This window comes from Mustela putorius, unplaced genomic scaffold, assembly GCF_011764305.1.
Source record: "Mustela putorius furo isolate JIRA1106 unplaced genomic scaffold, ASM1176430v1.1 tig00000196_pilon_pilon_pilon, whole genome shotgun sequence".
Taxonomy (NCBI): Eukaryota; Metazoa; Chordata; class Mammalia; order Carnivora; family Mustelidae; genus Mustela; species Mustela putorius.
Genome location: NW_025421310.1, coordinates 2009729 through 2024998, shown reverse-complemented (window position 1 = coordinate 2024998; position 15270 = coordinate 2009729). Strand labels below are relative to the sequence as shown.

General features: G+C 57.2%; 3 protein-coding genes and 1 long non-coding RNA gene across 10 annotated transcripts; 2 read left to right on the top strand and 2 right to left on the bottom strand.

Moving 5' to 3' along the window:
• Window positions 1-871: 871 nt before the first annotated feature.
• Window positions 872-2910, bottom strand: ERICH4 (glutamate rich 4). Its single transcript, XM_004776047.3, has 2 exons — window positions 2551-2910; window positions 872-1514 (listed from the first exon to the last, which is right to left on the bottom strand). Exons 1-2 carry the CDS (start codon window positions 2722-2724, stop codon window positions 1287-1289), a joined length of 402 nt encoding a protein of 133 aa, XP_004776104.1. The 5' UTR covers window positions 2725-2910; the 3' UTR covers window positions 872-1286.
• Window positions 2911-4521: 1611 nt separating this feature from the next.
• DMAC2 (distal membrane arm assembly component 2) lies at window positions 4522-10409 on the top strand. Of its 7 annotated transcripts, XR_201089.2 has the most exons (7): window positions 4523-4623; window positions 5808-6004; window positions 7520-7600; window positions 8467-8603; window positions 8693-8855; window positions 9291-9535; window positions 9674-10409. XR_201089.2 is itself a non-coding variant. In XM_004776052.2 (6 exons), the coding sequence occupies exons 1-5, from the start codon at window positions 4606-4608 to the stop codon at window positions 9521-9523; spliced, it is 666 nt and encodes a 221-aa protein (XP_004776109.1). In that variant the 5' UTR covers window positions 4523-4605; the 3' UTR covers window positions 9524-9535; window positions 9674-10409. The 7 variants fall into 7 exon arrangements, 6 of the variants coding, with proteins under 6 accessions (XP_004776110.1, XP_004776109.1, XP_004776105.1 ...); XM_004776052.2 differs by lacking the exon at window positions 8693-8855; XM_004776048.2 differs by having other exon boundaries at window positions 9291-10409.
• LOC123391155 lies at window positions 9016-9742 on the bottom strand. Its single transcript, XR_006605782.1, has 2 exons — window positions 9602-9742; window positions 9016-9354 (listed from the first exon to the last, which is right to left on the bottom strand). It is a non-coding gene; the product is annotated as an uncharacterized LOC123391155 (long non-coding RNA).
• A 2597-nt stretch (window positions 10410-13006) lies between the features above and the next one.
• On the top strand, window positions 13007-14933 carry B3GNT8 (UDP-GlcNAc:betaGal beta-1,3-N-acetylglucosaminyltransferase 8). Its single transcript, XM_004776054.2, has 2 exons — window positions 13007-13122; window positions 13505-14933. Exon 2 carries the CDS (start codon window positions 13537-13539, stop codon window positions 14728-14730), a length of 1194 nt encoding a protein of 397 aa, XP_004776111.1. The 5' UTR covers window positions 13007-13122; window positions 13505-13536; the 3' UTR covers window positions 14731-14933.
• Window positions 14934-15270: the final 337 nt, after the last annotated feature.

Here is a 15270-nt window from a genome sequence, read left to right as displayed (position 1 = left end):
CGCATCAGGCTCCCTGCTGGGGGGGGGGGGGTGTCTGCCTCTCCCTCTCCCACTCTCCCTGTGTTCCTTCCCTTGCTGTATCTCTCTCTGTCAAATAAGTAAATAAAATTTTAAATAAAAAAGCTTTCATGACGAATGGCAAACATGTAAGCGTGTGTTTGTCTTCCCGGGGAGTAATAATTCCACGAATGTCCAAATGTCTGCCCTGAAGAGATGTCTCCCCTCAGGCTGGCGCCCTCCGCCTGCTGACGTGGGCCTCTTTTCTGCAAACGTAGACCCCGGGAATGGTTGCAGGTGCAGCAGGCTTCTCCTCGGCCACCATCCTCAGATACGACACATTTGCAACACATCTGGGAACAGCTGGGAACCCCCACCACCCCTCTGCTCACACCCACATTCCATTTTCAAACCTCTCAAATAGTGCTGTGCAGAAATACAGCGGAAGAGCCTAACGTAATTTAAAATTTTCTAGCAGTCCTATTTAAAAATGGAAAAAGGGGCACCTGGCCAGCTCAGTTGGTTAAGTGTCTGACTTTTGATTGGCTCTGATCATGGTCTCCGGGTCCTGGGATTGAGCTGCACCTAAGACTCCCCCTCTGCCTCCCACCCCACCCCCCCTTGCTCTCCTTCACTCACTCCCGCTCGCGCTCTCTCTCTCTCTTTCTCTCTCTAAGGGGGACTGGGGAGTTGTTTAATGGGTCCAGCTTCAGGCTTATAAGATGAAGAGTTCCAGAGATGGATGGTGGTGATGGTTGTGCACAGTGTGGATGAGTCTAATACCACTGAACTGTACACTTATAAATGGCAAAAATGGCAAATTTTATTATATATATTTTACCATGTTAAAAAATTTTCAGATACTCAGGTGAAATTCATTTTAGTAATATTTTTATTTATCCCATTATGCAGGAAATACTAGCATTCCAACAAAAGTTTTAGATTATCAAACTGTTCTATATTCTTTTTATCACACTAAGCCTTTGGAATGGGCTCTCTGGTTCTACCCGAGGCAGCGGCCACCATGCTGGGTGGCCTTGGTCACCTATAGGTGACCCTCTCTGCAAAGACCCACAGGTCCCCTGCAACTCACTTGCAGTTCCTTGCAGTACACCTGTAGAGAGCTCACCAGCCAGCCCCTCCGTCAGGATGGGGACAGACAGCTTCCCAGGGTGCATCTGCTCTGGTTGATTCCTGAGCCCCCTGGCAGGTCAGGTAGATCTAACTGCAAATGCTCTGTCCTTTGCATAAATTTGCATCTCATTCATGTGTCACTCAGAAGCAGGGCCTCAGATGGTCATCTCGAAGTCAGGGGGCTGGTGGTGCAGGGCTGAGCCGAAGGCCCCCAGGTGTCCCTCCTCCTGCTTCCCCTCAGGCTCTTCCTCCTCCTCCTCTTCTTCCTCGATGAGGCTCTCCTCCTCCAGGAAGGTGAAGAGTTCCTCCCGAAGCGCCCCCATCTCCAGCCCCAGACTGCACAGCTGGCCCAGCAGCTGGAGGTCCACTTGGCGGAGGCGCTCCTGCCCATGGGAAGGTGGAGTCATGGGCATCCCACCCCGCAGGGGGCGGGGGTGGCGCATGGCGTCAGGGTGCCCCCCACTCCCAACACGCTCAAGTTCTGGCCAAGATTCTTTGCTTGACCAAACTTCAGCTAAGCTCCTAAACCTTCTCCTGGGCCCATCTGTGCACTTCCTTGTAAAATCCCATTTTACCAACAATCTTCCATCCTCCATGTCTGATCACCCCTGATATCTGATCTGTTTCCTCACCACCCTCCACCCCCCACCCCGGCCCCATCCCTGACCAGGCCCCACCTCATGTCCCTGGCCTGCCTCCAGCAAGAGCCCTGAGCGTCCGTTAAGCCAGATGCCCTGCTTAGTGATTTCCCATCTGCTGACCCCTGCCATCTTCTTCCATAGAAATCCCCACTTGCCCCTGCTGTGCTCAGAGCTGAGCCCATCTCTCTGCACCACCCCCCCGACCCCGCTGCAGTGGCCCTTACACCTACAGTGTCACTAGCTAGGTGCCATAAGTAAGTTTCTCTTTAATAATCCGGGCCTGCCAGACCTTGACTGCCCCCAGCTTCTCCCAGATGTTCTCTATCTCTGCCTGTCTCTCCCTGACTTGGTCTCTCCCTTTCTAGTCCCTCACTGGCTCTGCGTCTCTGTGCCTCCCTTACGGTCTCTCTCTGCCCTGCCTTGTCTGTCTCTCCTTCTCTGTCTCTGTCTTTCCATATCCCCTTCTGCCACTATTTCTCTGCCCCTGCCTTTGACTGTCTCTCTCCGTCTCAGATTTAATCAGTCTCTGGTGTTACTCTCAACCTCTTTCTATCTCTGTCTCCCCTCTGTGTGTCTCTGTCCCTGTCTCTCTACTCCTTGCTCTTACTCTTGGATCTATGTCTCTGTCTCTCTCTGCTTGTTTCTCTTTTCTTGTCTCTGAATTGATGTCCTTCAGTCTCTGGCCCTTTGCAATTCCATACGTTCCCATTCACACACCCATTCTCTCCCCCCACCCCACCTGTGCCCCATCTCCTGCCCATCTGAACCCCTTACTCACCAGCTCCTCCCAGATCCACAGCACACACTCCCTGGCACCTGCAGTGTCTGCCCCTGGGGACAGGAGGGTCTGGCCAGCTCTCCCCACCGGGGGGACCTCCCTCAGGACCCGGGGAGGGGGGCCCAGCCCCGGGGGCACCAGTCCCGCCTGCCTCAGTTGCCCCCACAGCTCCATAGTCTCTGAACAGTGGCTGCCAGGAGCAGAAAATGGCAAGATCCAGAATGACCCAGTCCCTGAGGAGCCTGTGAGGGAAGTGGGGAGCAAAGGGCATGACGGGGTGCATGGATCAGCATTTCAAAGTCCATTCTCTGGTGAGAACTGACAGCCTCATGAGGATTTTCTTCCTTCTAAAGTCTAACTTCAACTCTGCTCACAAGAGTCTAGCCATGGCCCCTCCCTTGACCATTCTCAGGCCTAACCCCTCGAGGAGACTGGGTGTCTGTGGATGCCTGGCCTCATGTGTCCCGCCCTCTCCTGGGCCCCCCCGCATCCCCTCCTCAGCCTCCATTCTTCCTTCCTCTGCACTCTAGCTGGCCCCAGCTTAAACTTTGTTTTTTTAATTCATTTGAGAAAAAGAGCACAAGCAGGGGGAGCAGGAGAGGGAGAACCAGACTCCCTGCTGAGCTAGGAGCCTATGTGGGGCTTGACCCCAGGATTTGGGAGATCATGACCTGAGTTGAAGGCAGACACTTAACCATCTGAGCCACCCAAGCGCCCCACAGCTGGCCCAACTTAGACCTTGTCTTCTGTACTTGGGCCACCCAAAAGCTTCCTGATTAGTGCACCCGAGGAGCCACGATCCCTCAGCTGTGGTACCTCATGGTCCAGCTACTGATACACACAGTTGAACAGCCATTTTTGCGGAGTCCTGACCTGCTCACACATACCATCACTGTCAGCGCAGGCCCTGCCACAGAAAAGACTGGGTTGTCGGCCTCCCTCCACATCCAGAAGCCACCATTGCCTCAGGCCCTGACTTATTGCCCCTTCCCTGTATCACTCTTCCTTTTCCCATATAGAGGAACAAATTCACAAGTTCCAAGGATTAGGGCATGAATTTTGTGTGTGTTGGGGGTGGGGGTGATCCACTATTCAATCCACCACACCTGCTTTTCAAACCTATCACTTTCCTAGTCTCCCTGTCTCCCTAGTCTCCCTGTCTCCTAAGTGGCATCCCCATCCTTTTAGTTTGTGGAGTTATTGGCTCAACCTTCAAAGTAGACTCAACTTGAGCACTTCTCCCCAGTTCCTATTACCCCATCTCTGCTCCTGTCTCCATTCATCTCTTGCCTGGACTGCTGCAGTAGCCTCTTTGCTGGTCCCCACTTCCACCTTGCTTCCTAAGGTCTGTTCTCCACCTGGCAGAAATGATTTTTTTTTTTTTTTAAGATATTACTGAATTGGTCACCTGGGTGGCTCAGTTGGTTGGGTGGTGGCCTTTGGCTTGGGTCATGATCCTGGAGTCCCAGGATCCAGTCCCGCATCTGGCTGCTGCTCTGACCTATCCCCTCTCATGCTCTCTCTCTCTCTCTCAAATAATCTTTTAAAGAAAAGATTTTATTTAATTGACAGAGAGAGAGACAGAGCGCACAAGCAGAGGGAGAGGGAAAAACAGGCTCCCAACCCAGCAGAGAGCCCGATGCTGGGCTCAAACCCAGGACACTGGGATCGTAACCCGAGACAAAGGTAGACACTTAACTGAGCCACCCAGGCGCCCCAAAATTGTTTAAAAAAAAAAAAAAACATAAATCAGAGGCGCCTGGGTGGCTCATTTTGTTAATTCCCTGACTCTTCAGATCATAGTCTCAGGGTCGTGAATATAGTGGGAGGGAGGGTACTCTAACAGGAAGGGCTGACTACTCTCCCAGGGAAAGGCTGCAGAGTCTCACTGGGAATGACGCTCGGAGCAATCGCTCAACTAATAAACAGTGCGGGTGCCTTTAAGAGGAGAGTTGGAAAACGGACGGGGCGTGGCCACAGGGAAAGAACTCTCGAAGTGAACCGAGTGGGTGGACTACAAAAACCGGCCCCTTCCGGTTTTGTAATTCTAGCAAGATGGCGGCACCCAGGGCGGTAAGTGACCGGAGCTCCTAGAGCCCCAAAATTAAAGTCTGCTCTGCTGCCTCCGCCTTCAGAGCTTCTGTTAAGACCCAGGGAGCAAGGGGCAAAAGGGAGCAGGAGGCCTCCCCTGTCAGCTCATGCTGGGAACACTGACATGCGACCTTGGCAGTTGAGACCGATTGGGGCAGGTCTCAGACGGCCTGGGCCCTTTAGAGCGGACGCGGGGTGGGGACTTGGCAGAGCGAAACCAATGGGGAAGCAGAGTGCGGGTTCCGAAGATGGCGCACCCAGCCAATCAGAAGGAGGGACCCAATTGAGGGGGCGCTGGGAGTGGGGGGCGGGGCGTGAAACAGAATCTGCAGGGGAAGAGGGTCTTGGGTGAGTTTAGTGGAGAAGCTGGAATTTGAGGTCCAAGGGTAGGAGACCAAGGATATAGGTGAGAGGAGCTCATGGGAAAATTATTCATTTTTATGGAAACCAAAGGGAAGTTGGAAGTGAGGGACAGGAACCAAAAGATGAATATGAGAGTTCCAAGGTAAAGACCTAGGGGAAGTTAAGGGCAGAATTTGTGGTATTCGTGGAGAGAATTTAGGAGGAAAGACCTAAAGTCAAGGAATAGATTTAGGGGAAGTTAGGGTGAGAACTTGGGCAATTTTGAGGAGAAAGTAAGGATTTGGGCAAATTACTGAGAAAATTTGGTTGAAGCAGAAAAAGAAATTGGAGCAGGCTAAGAGAAGACTGAAGGGAGACTGAAGGAAGCATTTGGGGGCTTTAACTGATTTGGAGATAAATTAAGGCTGATTTGGAGATAAATTAAGATATTTGGGGGTTAAGACATGAGTCATTCAGGAAGACTCCAGGGAAACTTGGACAAAATTAAGGGGGTAGCTTGTGGGAAATTAGGAGGTCAGGTAATAGAGGTATTAAAAATAAGGGTTTGAGAAAAGATCAGAGGAGAATTGGGAAGACCAAGAATGTTTGGCCAAAGCAAAGAGAGAATTTAGGGTTCATTAGGGAAGGAACTTGGGAAAATTTGGGGGATCTCAAAAGCAGAATTTGGAAATCCAGAAAGAATTTTGTCAGCCAGGAAGAAGCAGTGGGGAGGAGGGGAGGTTCATGAACCAGGAACAGGGGGATCTGGCTCTGACCCTCACAGCAGGCTCCAGGCTCAGCCTCTCCTTTCCTGTTCTCCCCAGCCCCTGCACCTGATGGCGCCAGTATGGAACCAGGGTACCAGGGGCATCCATGGCCTAAGCAAGGCTGTGGCCCCGGAGGACAGTCAGAGGAAGGGGAGGTCCCTGCTCCAGTTCCTGGCTGACCACTTCTATGACGTGCAGGCCCTCAGGGAGTACCTGCTCCGAAAGCAGGTATTGAAGGTGCACCAGAAAAATCGGTGAGAACTCTTGGTGGGCAAGACCCTGCTGCTGGGGCCTTACCAGGCAGAGCTCAGATCCTGCGCCTGCAGTCTCTATACCAGGCCCTTGGAGTTGCATCCTCTCCAGCCACGCCCTTCCCAGGGGCTCCAGCTCATAAGTAGCCCGCTGTCCACCACCTTAGAGGGCACTCTGGTACCTCAAACCTAACATGGCTAATGGCTAATGACAAAGCCTTGCTTTCCTCCTGAGAAAGTCTGCTCACCCCCGAGTCTTCCCCATCCCAGGAAACAGCAGCACTGTCCCCAGTTACTCAAGCCAAATTCTAAGGAGCCTTCCCTGATTCTTCTTTTCTATCTTCCACATCCAGTCCATTAACACCAGACCATCCCAGATGTGCCAGTTGTTACCTCCTGTCTGTAGCCTGTTCTGAGCCCCTTCATTTTATGGTTGGTTGAGCGCAGTAATCTGAACTGGTCACCTTTTGCCCTCTCCAGTCTATAAATCATCTAAAGGAACTCTTAAAACAGGGTGCCTGGGTGGCTCAGTCAGTTAAGTGTCTGCCTCCAGCTCAGGTCAGAATCCCAGGATCCTGGGATTGAGTCCCATGTCCAGCTCCTTAGCTCCTTGCTAAGTGGGGAGCCTGCTTCTCCCTCTCCCTCTGCCTGCTACTCCCCTTACTTGCGCTCTCTCTCCATCAAATGAATACATAAAATCTAAAAAAAAAAAAAAATTTTTTTTAAACCACTAAAATAGAAAAACACCACTTTGCTTAAAACCCTCAAATGGTTTCCCATTGCAGCCATTTGGTTGCTAGAATAAAAGCCAGACTCTAAAGCCTAAAAGCTGAGCTTTGAGATGCCTACCAGGGATTCCCCTTACCCCCACCAGCATGGCATCCTCAGTGCTGTTTGTCCTGCCGTTCTAAGTTGAGCCTCTGAGTGTATCCACCAGCTCTTCCCTTGGCCTGGCAGGCTCCTGCCGTGAGCTTTGAATTTCTTCCCACCAAAGCTCTGCTCAGATGTCACCTCCTGCAAGAAGCTACTATTTTTTTTTAATGTTTTATTTATTCAACAGAAAGAGCACAAGTAGGCAGAGGGGCAGGCAGAGGCTCGATCCCAGAGTCATGACCTGAGCCTAAGGCAGGTGCTTGACTGAGCCACCCAGGCACCCCAAGAAGGTATTTCTTAATACCCAAACTGAAGTAGCCTTCTCCATCCCCACCCTTGCCCCAAGCCACTCCCCAGTCAGTCCCTCTGTTACTTCCAGCAAGGAGCTGCTGCTGCAGTTTGCTCTTAACTTCCGGGTGGGCCACCCGATTCCTTTCGTAACTTTAACCACACAGAGCGTGGACCGCTGTCTGCCTTGATGCGGGTCCTTAACGGACACTCAGTAAATATCCGCAGTCTGTCTCGGTGGGTCAGTCTGTCTGGCTCGCTCCTTGTGCTGTGAACTCTGACCCTCGCGGGGGGTGGGGGCATGACAGCATGACACCGGGGTGCAGTGCTCAACCTCAGCCACCGTTCTCTCTACAGGCCCTTCACCCACATCAAGGAACGCTTTGGTCCCCACGCCGCGGGTGCCTATTTCATCCTGAAGCAGGGCGGCGCAGTCAAGTATGAGGGCTAAAGCGTCAGCGTGGGGTGGGGGAGGCTGTGGAGCACTGAGCCAGAGGCCCTTGGGACTTTTCATGAACCCTGGGCTCTGTCCCTGCTGGCTCCGCTCAGACCTTGTTCCTGAGCTCTTGCTCTGTCACTTGTAAAACAGGGCGGTGGTTGTATGAACCTGCAAGGTTTGCTGGAAAGACTCAAGAGACTTACTGCCATGAAGTGTGTGGCACAGACCCGATACAGCCTAGAAGTTCAGTAAACATCGCTGTTCCTTTTCCTTCCTTTCTCCTCCTTCCCTCCCTCCTCCTCTGTTTTTTCCTCCCCTTTTTCCTCTTCTCTGGAAAATGTAGCTCATGCACCCACCTACCCCTCGCTTGGCTCCAGTTAAAATGTTCTCCTGGTCTGAGCACCTTCCTCCGGCATGTTCCTCAGAAACGGTGCACACATCCGAGTGGGTCTCAACTTCTGGCAGTCAGTGAAGATTCTGGCATTCTTGCCTTTTTCTCTGATGTTAACCGAGTTTTTCTGACCCACACTAAAAATGGCCAAATGGGGGTGGCTGGGTGGCTCAGTCCATTGAGCGTTCAACTCTTAACCTCAGGGTTGTGAATTCAGGCCACGTGTCAGGCTCCATACTACACGCAGTGCCTACTTAGAAAAGTGGGGGAGGGGGAGGCCAAACATTGCATCTCTCATGGGAATATCCGGGGCCCAGGGAGACCCGACATGGAAGGCCTTTAGTGCAGGGCCTGCTGTGCAGCGAGTGCACCAGACCCCGTGTGACCAGGTCCTCACATGGGGCTGGGAGCATCCTCCAGAAGCTGGAGGCCTGGGGAGGCAGGGTGCCCTGGTCACTGCCCATCTCCTTCCAGGTTTCAGGGCAAGGAATGGATCCGGCCAAACACCCGCGGCCGCTTCTCTCTTGACTTCCTGAAGTTCCCAGAGGTGCCTGTAGAGGCAGTCGATGCCAGCGGCAGTGCCATCAACTACCACGGCCTGGACAACCTCCGTGAGTGGGCCGGAGATGGGCGGGCTTGTGCGTTTGCCCTTCCGTGCAGGGCTCCAGAAAGGATCTCAGTGGCCTCCCCTGCTTTGCAGTGGCCCTGAAGGAGCTCCAGTCCCTGTGGCTGCGGCACTGCCCCCACGTGGATGACTGGTGTCTCAGCCGCCTCCACTCGCTGGCCAACTCATTGCAGGAACTCTCGCTGGCCGGTTGTCCCCGAATCTCTGAACGGGGCCTTGCCTGCCTCCACCACCTCCAGTGAGACCTCAGCTCAGGCTGGGCCCCAAGCTGGGGGGCAGGGGGGGAAGCACCTGACACAGATGCGGGGAGCGGGCGGTCCCTGTAGCCCTGCCTCCACAAGCAGCCTGGAGCGAGTGTGGGGTCCACACACAGGAGTCATCACGGTGAATCTGGGGCATGGTGGGGGGAAGCACTCCTGGTTTTTCTTTTTAATGAAAACGCAATGACGCTGACACTGTTGCGAACAGGGGGAACCAGAGTGTGGTCTAATTCCCATGGGGGAGGTCTGTACTTGGCCAGCTCTCTCTAACATCTGGGTAGCTAAGGACTCTGATTTTAAAGAGCTCAGGCTCCAGGGCTGAAGCCAGGGCTGGTGCACCCCACTCCATGCCCTTCCCCCTGCAGAGGCCCACCCTCCTCACAGAGGCCTCACCCCTTGCTGCCTCCTCTCAGGAACCTCCGCAGGCTGGACATCTCCGACCTCCCTGCCGTGTCCAACCCGGGCCTCACGCAGATCCTGGTGGAAGAGATGTTGCCCAACTGTGAGGTTCTGGGGGCTGACTGGACCCAGGGCCTCAGGTTGGGGCCAGAGGAGCAGTCTCGGGACACAGCCAGCCCCATCCCTGCCTAGCCCTCGGCCTGCCCCCGTCAAGCTGGGCATCAGTGGGGCTCCGTGGAGGGGCTGACAGTTCTCAGAGGTGGGGTGCGGGCTGGGGGGACTGGCTCTGCCAGGTCAGGGGAGAGCGTGCTGCGGGCGTACTTACTTCCCATCTCGGGGACTCTGGCTCGCTGCACTCTGGGCTGAAAGGTCACAGCTCCTGTCATCCTTTTGGCAGCTCTTTCCACAGGCTTCAGTTTGGGTTCCAGCAGCCTCCCAGGCCCAGGGGAGATGAGCAGCCCTAGGGGAGCCACACTCTATGCCTCCTCCGGCCCTGTGACTTCCCCACACCCAGTTCCTGCCATGTCGGGAAACCCTGCTCTTGACTTGTCCCAAGCGTCTTCTCAGCGTAGCCTTGTTTGAAGATGTTACTGCTCCTTGCCAGGACCCCCTCTGACACAGGGGCGCCACCAGCCCGGTTCCCTGTGGGACACCGCTCAGCTCTCCGCCAGCTCGCCATCCCTGGACTCCACTTGCTGACGCCTGGCATGCCCCACGGCCTCCAGTGTTGCCACTTACCCACTCACTGACTCCGCTCCAAATCCAGCTTTCCTGTTTGCTCCGTGAAAACAGACCATGGGCCTTTGAAACCATTTTCCTAGGCCGAGTGACGTGCTGAAGTTTGTCGGTAGAGGGCGCCTGAGAGAGGACAGGAGAAAAGCCTTTGCTTTCATGTGGGAGCTCTGCGTGCTCCTGGCTGAGCTCTCAAGCCTCCCCAGCAGGTGGTTCCTGAGATGCCACCCCCAGCAGTCTTAGAGCGCCCCCGCCACTGAGGCACCTCCCTGCGAAGGGCTCTCCCTGCAACCCAGAACAGGGACTTCCAGGAAATGCTGAGACACCTTATCTGTGAGTCCCTGATTTTAGTTCACTGTTAAACGTCAACAAATTCTTGACATTAAACTTGACCTGTTCGAGTTAGTGTGCGGTTTTTCTCTCCTGACGCGATTCACACGGATCCAGCACTGGCCTCTGGAGTGTTCCAGGAGACAGACTCACAAAGACAGGATTGGGGTCGGTCTAGCTCTGGCCAGGGGTTGGCCGTTGGCCGGGGTGCCCGCTGAGGCACGTGCCTGGGAGCCCTGTGGCTGCTGCACCTGATTGCTGTGCCAGTAACGCCAGTTCTAAAGATAGGTGCTGGAAGCTTCCGCGGAGTGCCCTTGAGCACCCACAGACAAGGACAGGGTCAGGGCTGTTGGCTCAGCTCAGGCTGCCTTCTTCGAGTGGGAGAGCTTCTGTGCTGCCCCCAAGATCCCTTGAAGCACTAAAAACGCGGCATTTAAGTTTGCAGATTGCTGAGTGGCAGTGGTTGAATCTGCAGTCTTGATAAGTTTCTCATGTGCAGGTGAGGGTGCCGCCTAGTACAGAGGGTCCCTGAAATTTGTGATGGGGTCCCCTGGTTGGACCTTGTGGAAACATGATCTTGGACCCCCTAGTCATTCGAGTGTCTGTGCCCAGTGGCTGAGGAGAGCAGGAGCCTGCCTGTGCTGGGAACGCTGTGCTCCCCTCCCCTGGGCCGATGCCCTTCCTCAGACTCACCACAAGCACCCCTGCTCTCACCAGACCCCCGGAGGCCCCGGCTTCCATCTCTGCAGGCTCCGGGGCACAGCCACCCCGCAAGGACCCAGAGGGGCCAGCCTCTACACCAGAGCAATGGCAAACAGTCAGAACCCCAGGGGTGGTGGGGGAGCTCCACTCTAAGGGATTTAGACCAGTGAGGGCCGAGTTCACGGTCCAGGGTACTTATGTGAGGGAATGAGGGAGCTAGCCAGTGCAGCTGGACGGCTCTAGTGGCTTTTTCAGGTTGCTGACTACAACGTGGACTCAAGCGTGGCTTCCAGCTCCTGAGACAAGGAGCGGAGCCACCCTGGCAGAATCCAGAGGGGGCACCCAGAGCTCAGCAAGGTCAGTGATGGACTGAGTGGCTCCCGAGGGAGATGCACTTCCACCCCCAACTGTTCCACAAGAAGGCACCTCTCGGGTCCTTCGCGATGATGGGCTGTCCCTGTTCCAGTTGCCCGGTGGTTTCACCTCCTGATTGGACCCAGGCTGATGCCCGTAGCAACCCAACCTGTACCCTGAGATTTCCAACCACCCCCCAGAGGAGCAGTGTCGGCACCCCTGGGAGAAGTGAGAGGAGCCAGGTGAGCTCCAGGGTGGAAGCAGGAGGGGGAGGGTGGGAGACCCCTCCCGGGTGCTGAGGGTCCCACCCCGGGCCCCTAGCCGGCTCTGCCCCCTCACTTCTGGTGCATTAACACCCAACACACACACTGCACGCTCTTCCTCCAGCTGCTCCCATGGGCTCCATCACTCAGACTCGGGGGTTGGAAGTCAGCTCTGGACAGATAAATCAGCTGCTGCTGACAGACAAGGTACCAAGGATGAGATGGTCCAGACAGTCCTCCCAACCCAGGATGGAGCGAAGGGGGTCAGGCCCGGCTCAGTGGGGCCCCTGGTCCCACCCCAAGGTACCAAGAGGTCGGGGATAAGGAGGTACCGCCTGCCCACCTCCCCAAACAGCTGATACCACCCCAGCAGGATGGGGGCAGGGATGCAGATACCTGACGACACCCTCTCTGACATCCTCTCCTGTCCCAGAGGCCTAGATGGGCTGGGGTTGGGGGAGGCCGGGGAAGGGATGGATCCCCACCCCCAGGCAAACACCAGGCACCAAAGGGGGCAGAGGGGGTGGGGAGGTCAGTTCAGCTTGAGGCCTCCCTCCACTAGCCTCCAGCTTGGCACCGCCCTCCCCCACCCCTTCCATCTTGTCCCCTCCTGCTCTACCCTGGCTCTGGCTCCACAGACGCCCTTCTCAGTCCCACCCCACAGGTCGCCCATCTGCCTCTAACTTCTCTCTCCTCCGGGAAGGGGCACGGGCACAGGCACGGGCATTGCCCCAACTCCACACCACTCCTCTCCCTCTCTCCCTACAGCCCTCTCTTCACCCTCCGTCCCTCCTCTCCCTTCCCCTGCCTGCCCCAGAGGTCTCCCCCAACCCCGTCCATCTCTCCTCTCCACCAGCCCCTTCCCCACCCCCACCCTGACTGCCACGGCCACGACCAGCTCTGGCACTGCCCACCCATCCCCTCAGCACATTCACCACCGCCTCCTCAGCGTGGCGCCAGCCTGGCTCCCCCTCCCGCCCCCCCAACCTCCCCGCCCAGCTCTGCCACTTTAGGACTCTGCCTGTCCCTGGGCCACCTCACCATACTGCCCACCCCAGAATCGGGCCTGGCCCCTCAGCCTTACCCTCCCTCAGACTCTCCCAGGCCCCTGGCTCTCCCTGCCATGCTTCACTGGGTCCCCTGTCTGTGTCTCTGGCCACCCCTGCACCTTTCCGCTGTCTCACCAAAAAACCAGCCCCAACACGCCAGAGCCCCATCCCTCAGGTCGGCCTCCTGGCCTCCTCTCCCACCCCCTCCCGTCCCTCCTCCCTCGGCCCCGCCCCAGCCCCTCCCGGCCCCTGGGGCCCTGGCAGCCTCCCTCCCCGCCCCTCCCCGCCCCTCCGGACTGGCTGGGCTGGGCTCCGACTACAGCACCGCCTCTCGGCAGGGGCAGAAGGGAGCGAGCGAGGGAGGGCCTGACCGGAGGCCCCCAGACGCCGCGCGCGGGCGGGAGCTGAACCCAGAGGTAAAAAGGAGGGAGCAGGTCTCTGGCCCCCTTTCCCTGGGGTGAGGATTGTTGGGAGGAGGGAAGCTGGGCTCTAGAAGGTGAAAGGATGGACCCTACGATTCTGACTCTCGGTGAGGAGATGAAGGGGGGCTGGAATGGCCAAGGCCCTGGTCCCTGGGGTGGGGCTGCGGAATAGGTCCGTGGAATGGGCTGGGCCGGGCAGAAGAAGCAGCAAGTCGGAAGAACTGAACAGTGTTCCGAGCTCCAGGAATAGGGAAGAGCTGGGTCCTGGGCAGGGAGCCAGTTTAGGGGCTGGGGCTGAGAGAAGCGGTTACAGGGGCCGGCAGGGACTGCTGGCGCCCATCCCTGCACCCCAAAGGCCTCTGTGGCTCCTTTGCAGCTCCCGTGGCCACCCCTTCCCTGGGCTGGGTCATGCGCTGCCCCAAGTGCCTTCTCTGCCTGTCAGCGCTGCTCACGCTCCTGGGCCTCAAGGTGTACATCGAGTGGACATCCGAGTCTCGGCTCAGCAAAGCCTACCAGGGACCCCAAGACACCCGACCAGGCCCCACACCCGCCAGCCCTGAGCCCACCCTGCCGGCTAACCTCTCTGCCCGTCTGGGCCACACTGGCCCGCTGCCCTCGGCTTACTGGAACCAGCAGCAGTGGCGGTTGGGGTCCCTGCCCGGTGGGGACAGTGCAGAGGCAGGGGGCTGCCAGGCTTGGGGGGCCGCCGCGGCTGCCGAAATCCCAGACTTCAAGTCCTACCCTAAGAGCCTCCGCCGCTTCCTGCTGTCGGCAGCCTGCCGGAGCTTCCCACCCTGGCGGCCTGGGAGTGGCAGTGGCCAAGTGGCCAGCTGCTCAGGCACCGATGTCCCCTACCTGCTGCTGGCTGTGAAGTCAGAACCGGGGCGCTTTGCGGAACGGCAGGCCGTGAGGGAGACGTGGGGCGGCCCGGCTCCAGGAGTCCGGCTGCTCTTCCTGCTGGGGTCTCCCGAGGGTGAAGGGGGGCCTGACCTGAGCTCACTGGTGGCCTGGGAGAACCACCGCTACAGTGACCTGCTGCTCTGGGACTTCCTCGACGTCCCCTTCAATCGGACACTCAAAGACTTGCTGCTGCTGGCCTGGCTGGGCGAGCACTGCCCGGGCGTCAGCTTCGTGCTACAGGCTTCAGATGACGCCTTTGTGCGCACACCCGCCCTCCTGGAGCACCTGCGGGGCCTGCCGCCCAGCTGGGCCCAAGGCCTCTACCTGGGGGAGGTCTTCACCCAGGCCAAGCCCCTCCGGAAGCCTAGAGGGCCCTTCTATGTGCCCCAATCCTTCTTTAAAGGTCACTACCCAGCCTATGCAAGTGGGGGTGGCTATGTCATCGCCGGGCGCCTGGCCCCCTGGCTGCTGCAGGCGGCGGCCCGTGTGGCCCCCTTCCCCTTCGATGACGTCTACACAGGCCTGTGCTTCCGTGCACTGGGCCTGGCCCCCAGGGATCACAAAGGCTTCCGCACAGCCTGGCCAGCAGACCAAACAGCCGACCCCTGCACCTTCCGGGACTTGCTGTTGGTGCAGCCCCTCAGCCCCCAAAACAGCATTCGGCTCTGGAAGCAGCTACAGGACCCCCAGTTCCAGTGCTGAGCTGTGGGGGTGCTGGGGAGAGGGAGGAGGGCGGACCTGGACATCACCTCTCCCGGGCCTCCGTGGGAAAGAGAAACCCTAGAATTGTGACTGCCTGAGTCCCTCCTTGATCCTCCCAGGCAAGGGGGCTGGGCAGCAGGAGGTGATAGACTGTTTTTATCTACTTATTTTTGAAAAATATGCACCCCCACCCCCCACTCTGAGACCTGGAGTCATCTTTGTGCCCGCCCGTGGGGCCCCGGAGGAGTTGACAGAGTGAGTGCAGCTGCACCCGCCTTCACAGTGGACACCCTCCCCCCACTTACTGGGTAGGGCCAGCTCTGGTGACCTCCTAGTCACTTTGCTGAACAGCAGCCTTGTCCCACCTAAGGGAGAACAGGAGACTGACTTGGGAGGACCACCCCCCCCCCCCAGCCCTGCCACCATCCTCCAGCTTGCTAGAGTTTCCGGGGGAAGTACATGTCTCAACGGCCTGGACTTCTTTATCTGGGGGGGGGGGGGGTCTGTGAAACGACGGGTGATCCAAAACCAGCCAGTCCA

Coding starts and splice junctions, on each gene's coding strand:
- ERICH4 (XM_004776047.3), bottom strand. CDS start 2,724: ATGGAGCTGTGGGGGCAACTGAGGCAGGCGGGACTGGTGCCCCCGGGG. Junction 1,515..2,550: donor TGTGGATCTGGGAGGAGCTG/GTGAGTAAGGGG, acceptor TCCCATGGGCAG/GAGCGCCTCCGCCAAGTGGA.
- DMAC2 (XM_004776048.2), top strand. Junction 6,005..7,519: donor AAGGTGCACCAGAAAAATCG/GTGAGAACTCTT, acceptor TTCTCTCTACAG/GCCCTTCACCCACATCAAGG. Junction 7,601..8,466: donor AAGCAGGGCGGCGCAGTCAA/GTATGAGGGCTA, acceptor ATCTCCTTCCAG/GTTTCAGGGCAAGGAATGGA.
- B3GNT8 (XM_004776054.2), top strand. CDS start 13,537: ATGCGCTGCCCCAAGTGCCTTCTCTGCCTGTCAGCGCTGCTCACGCTC.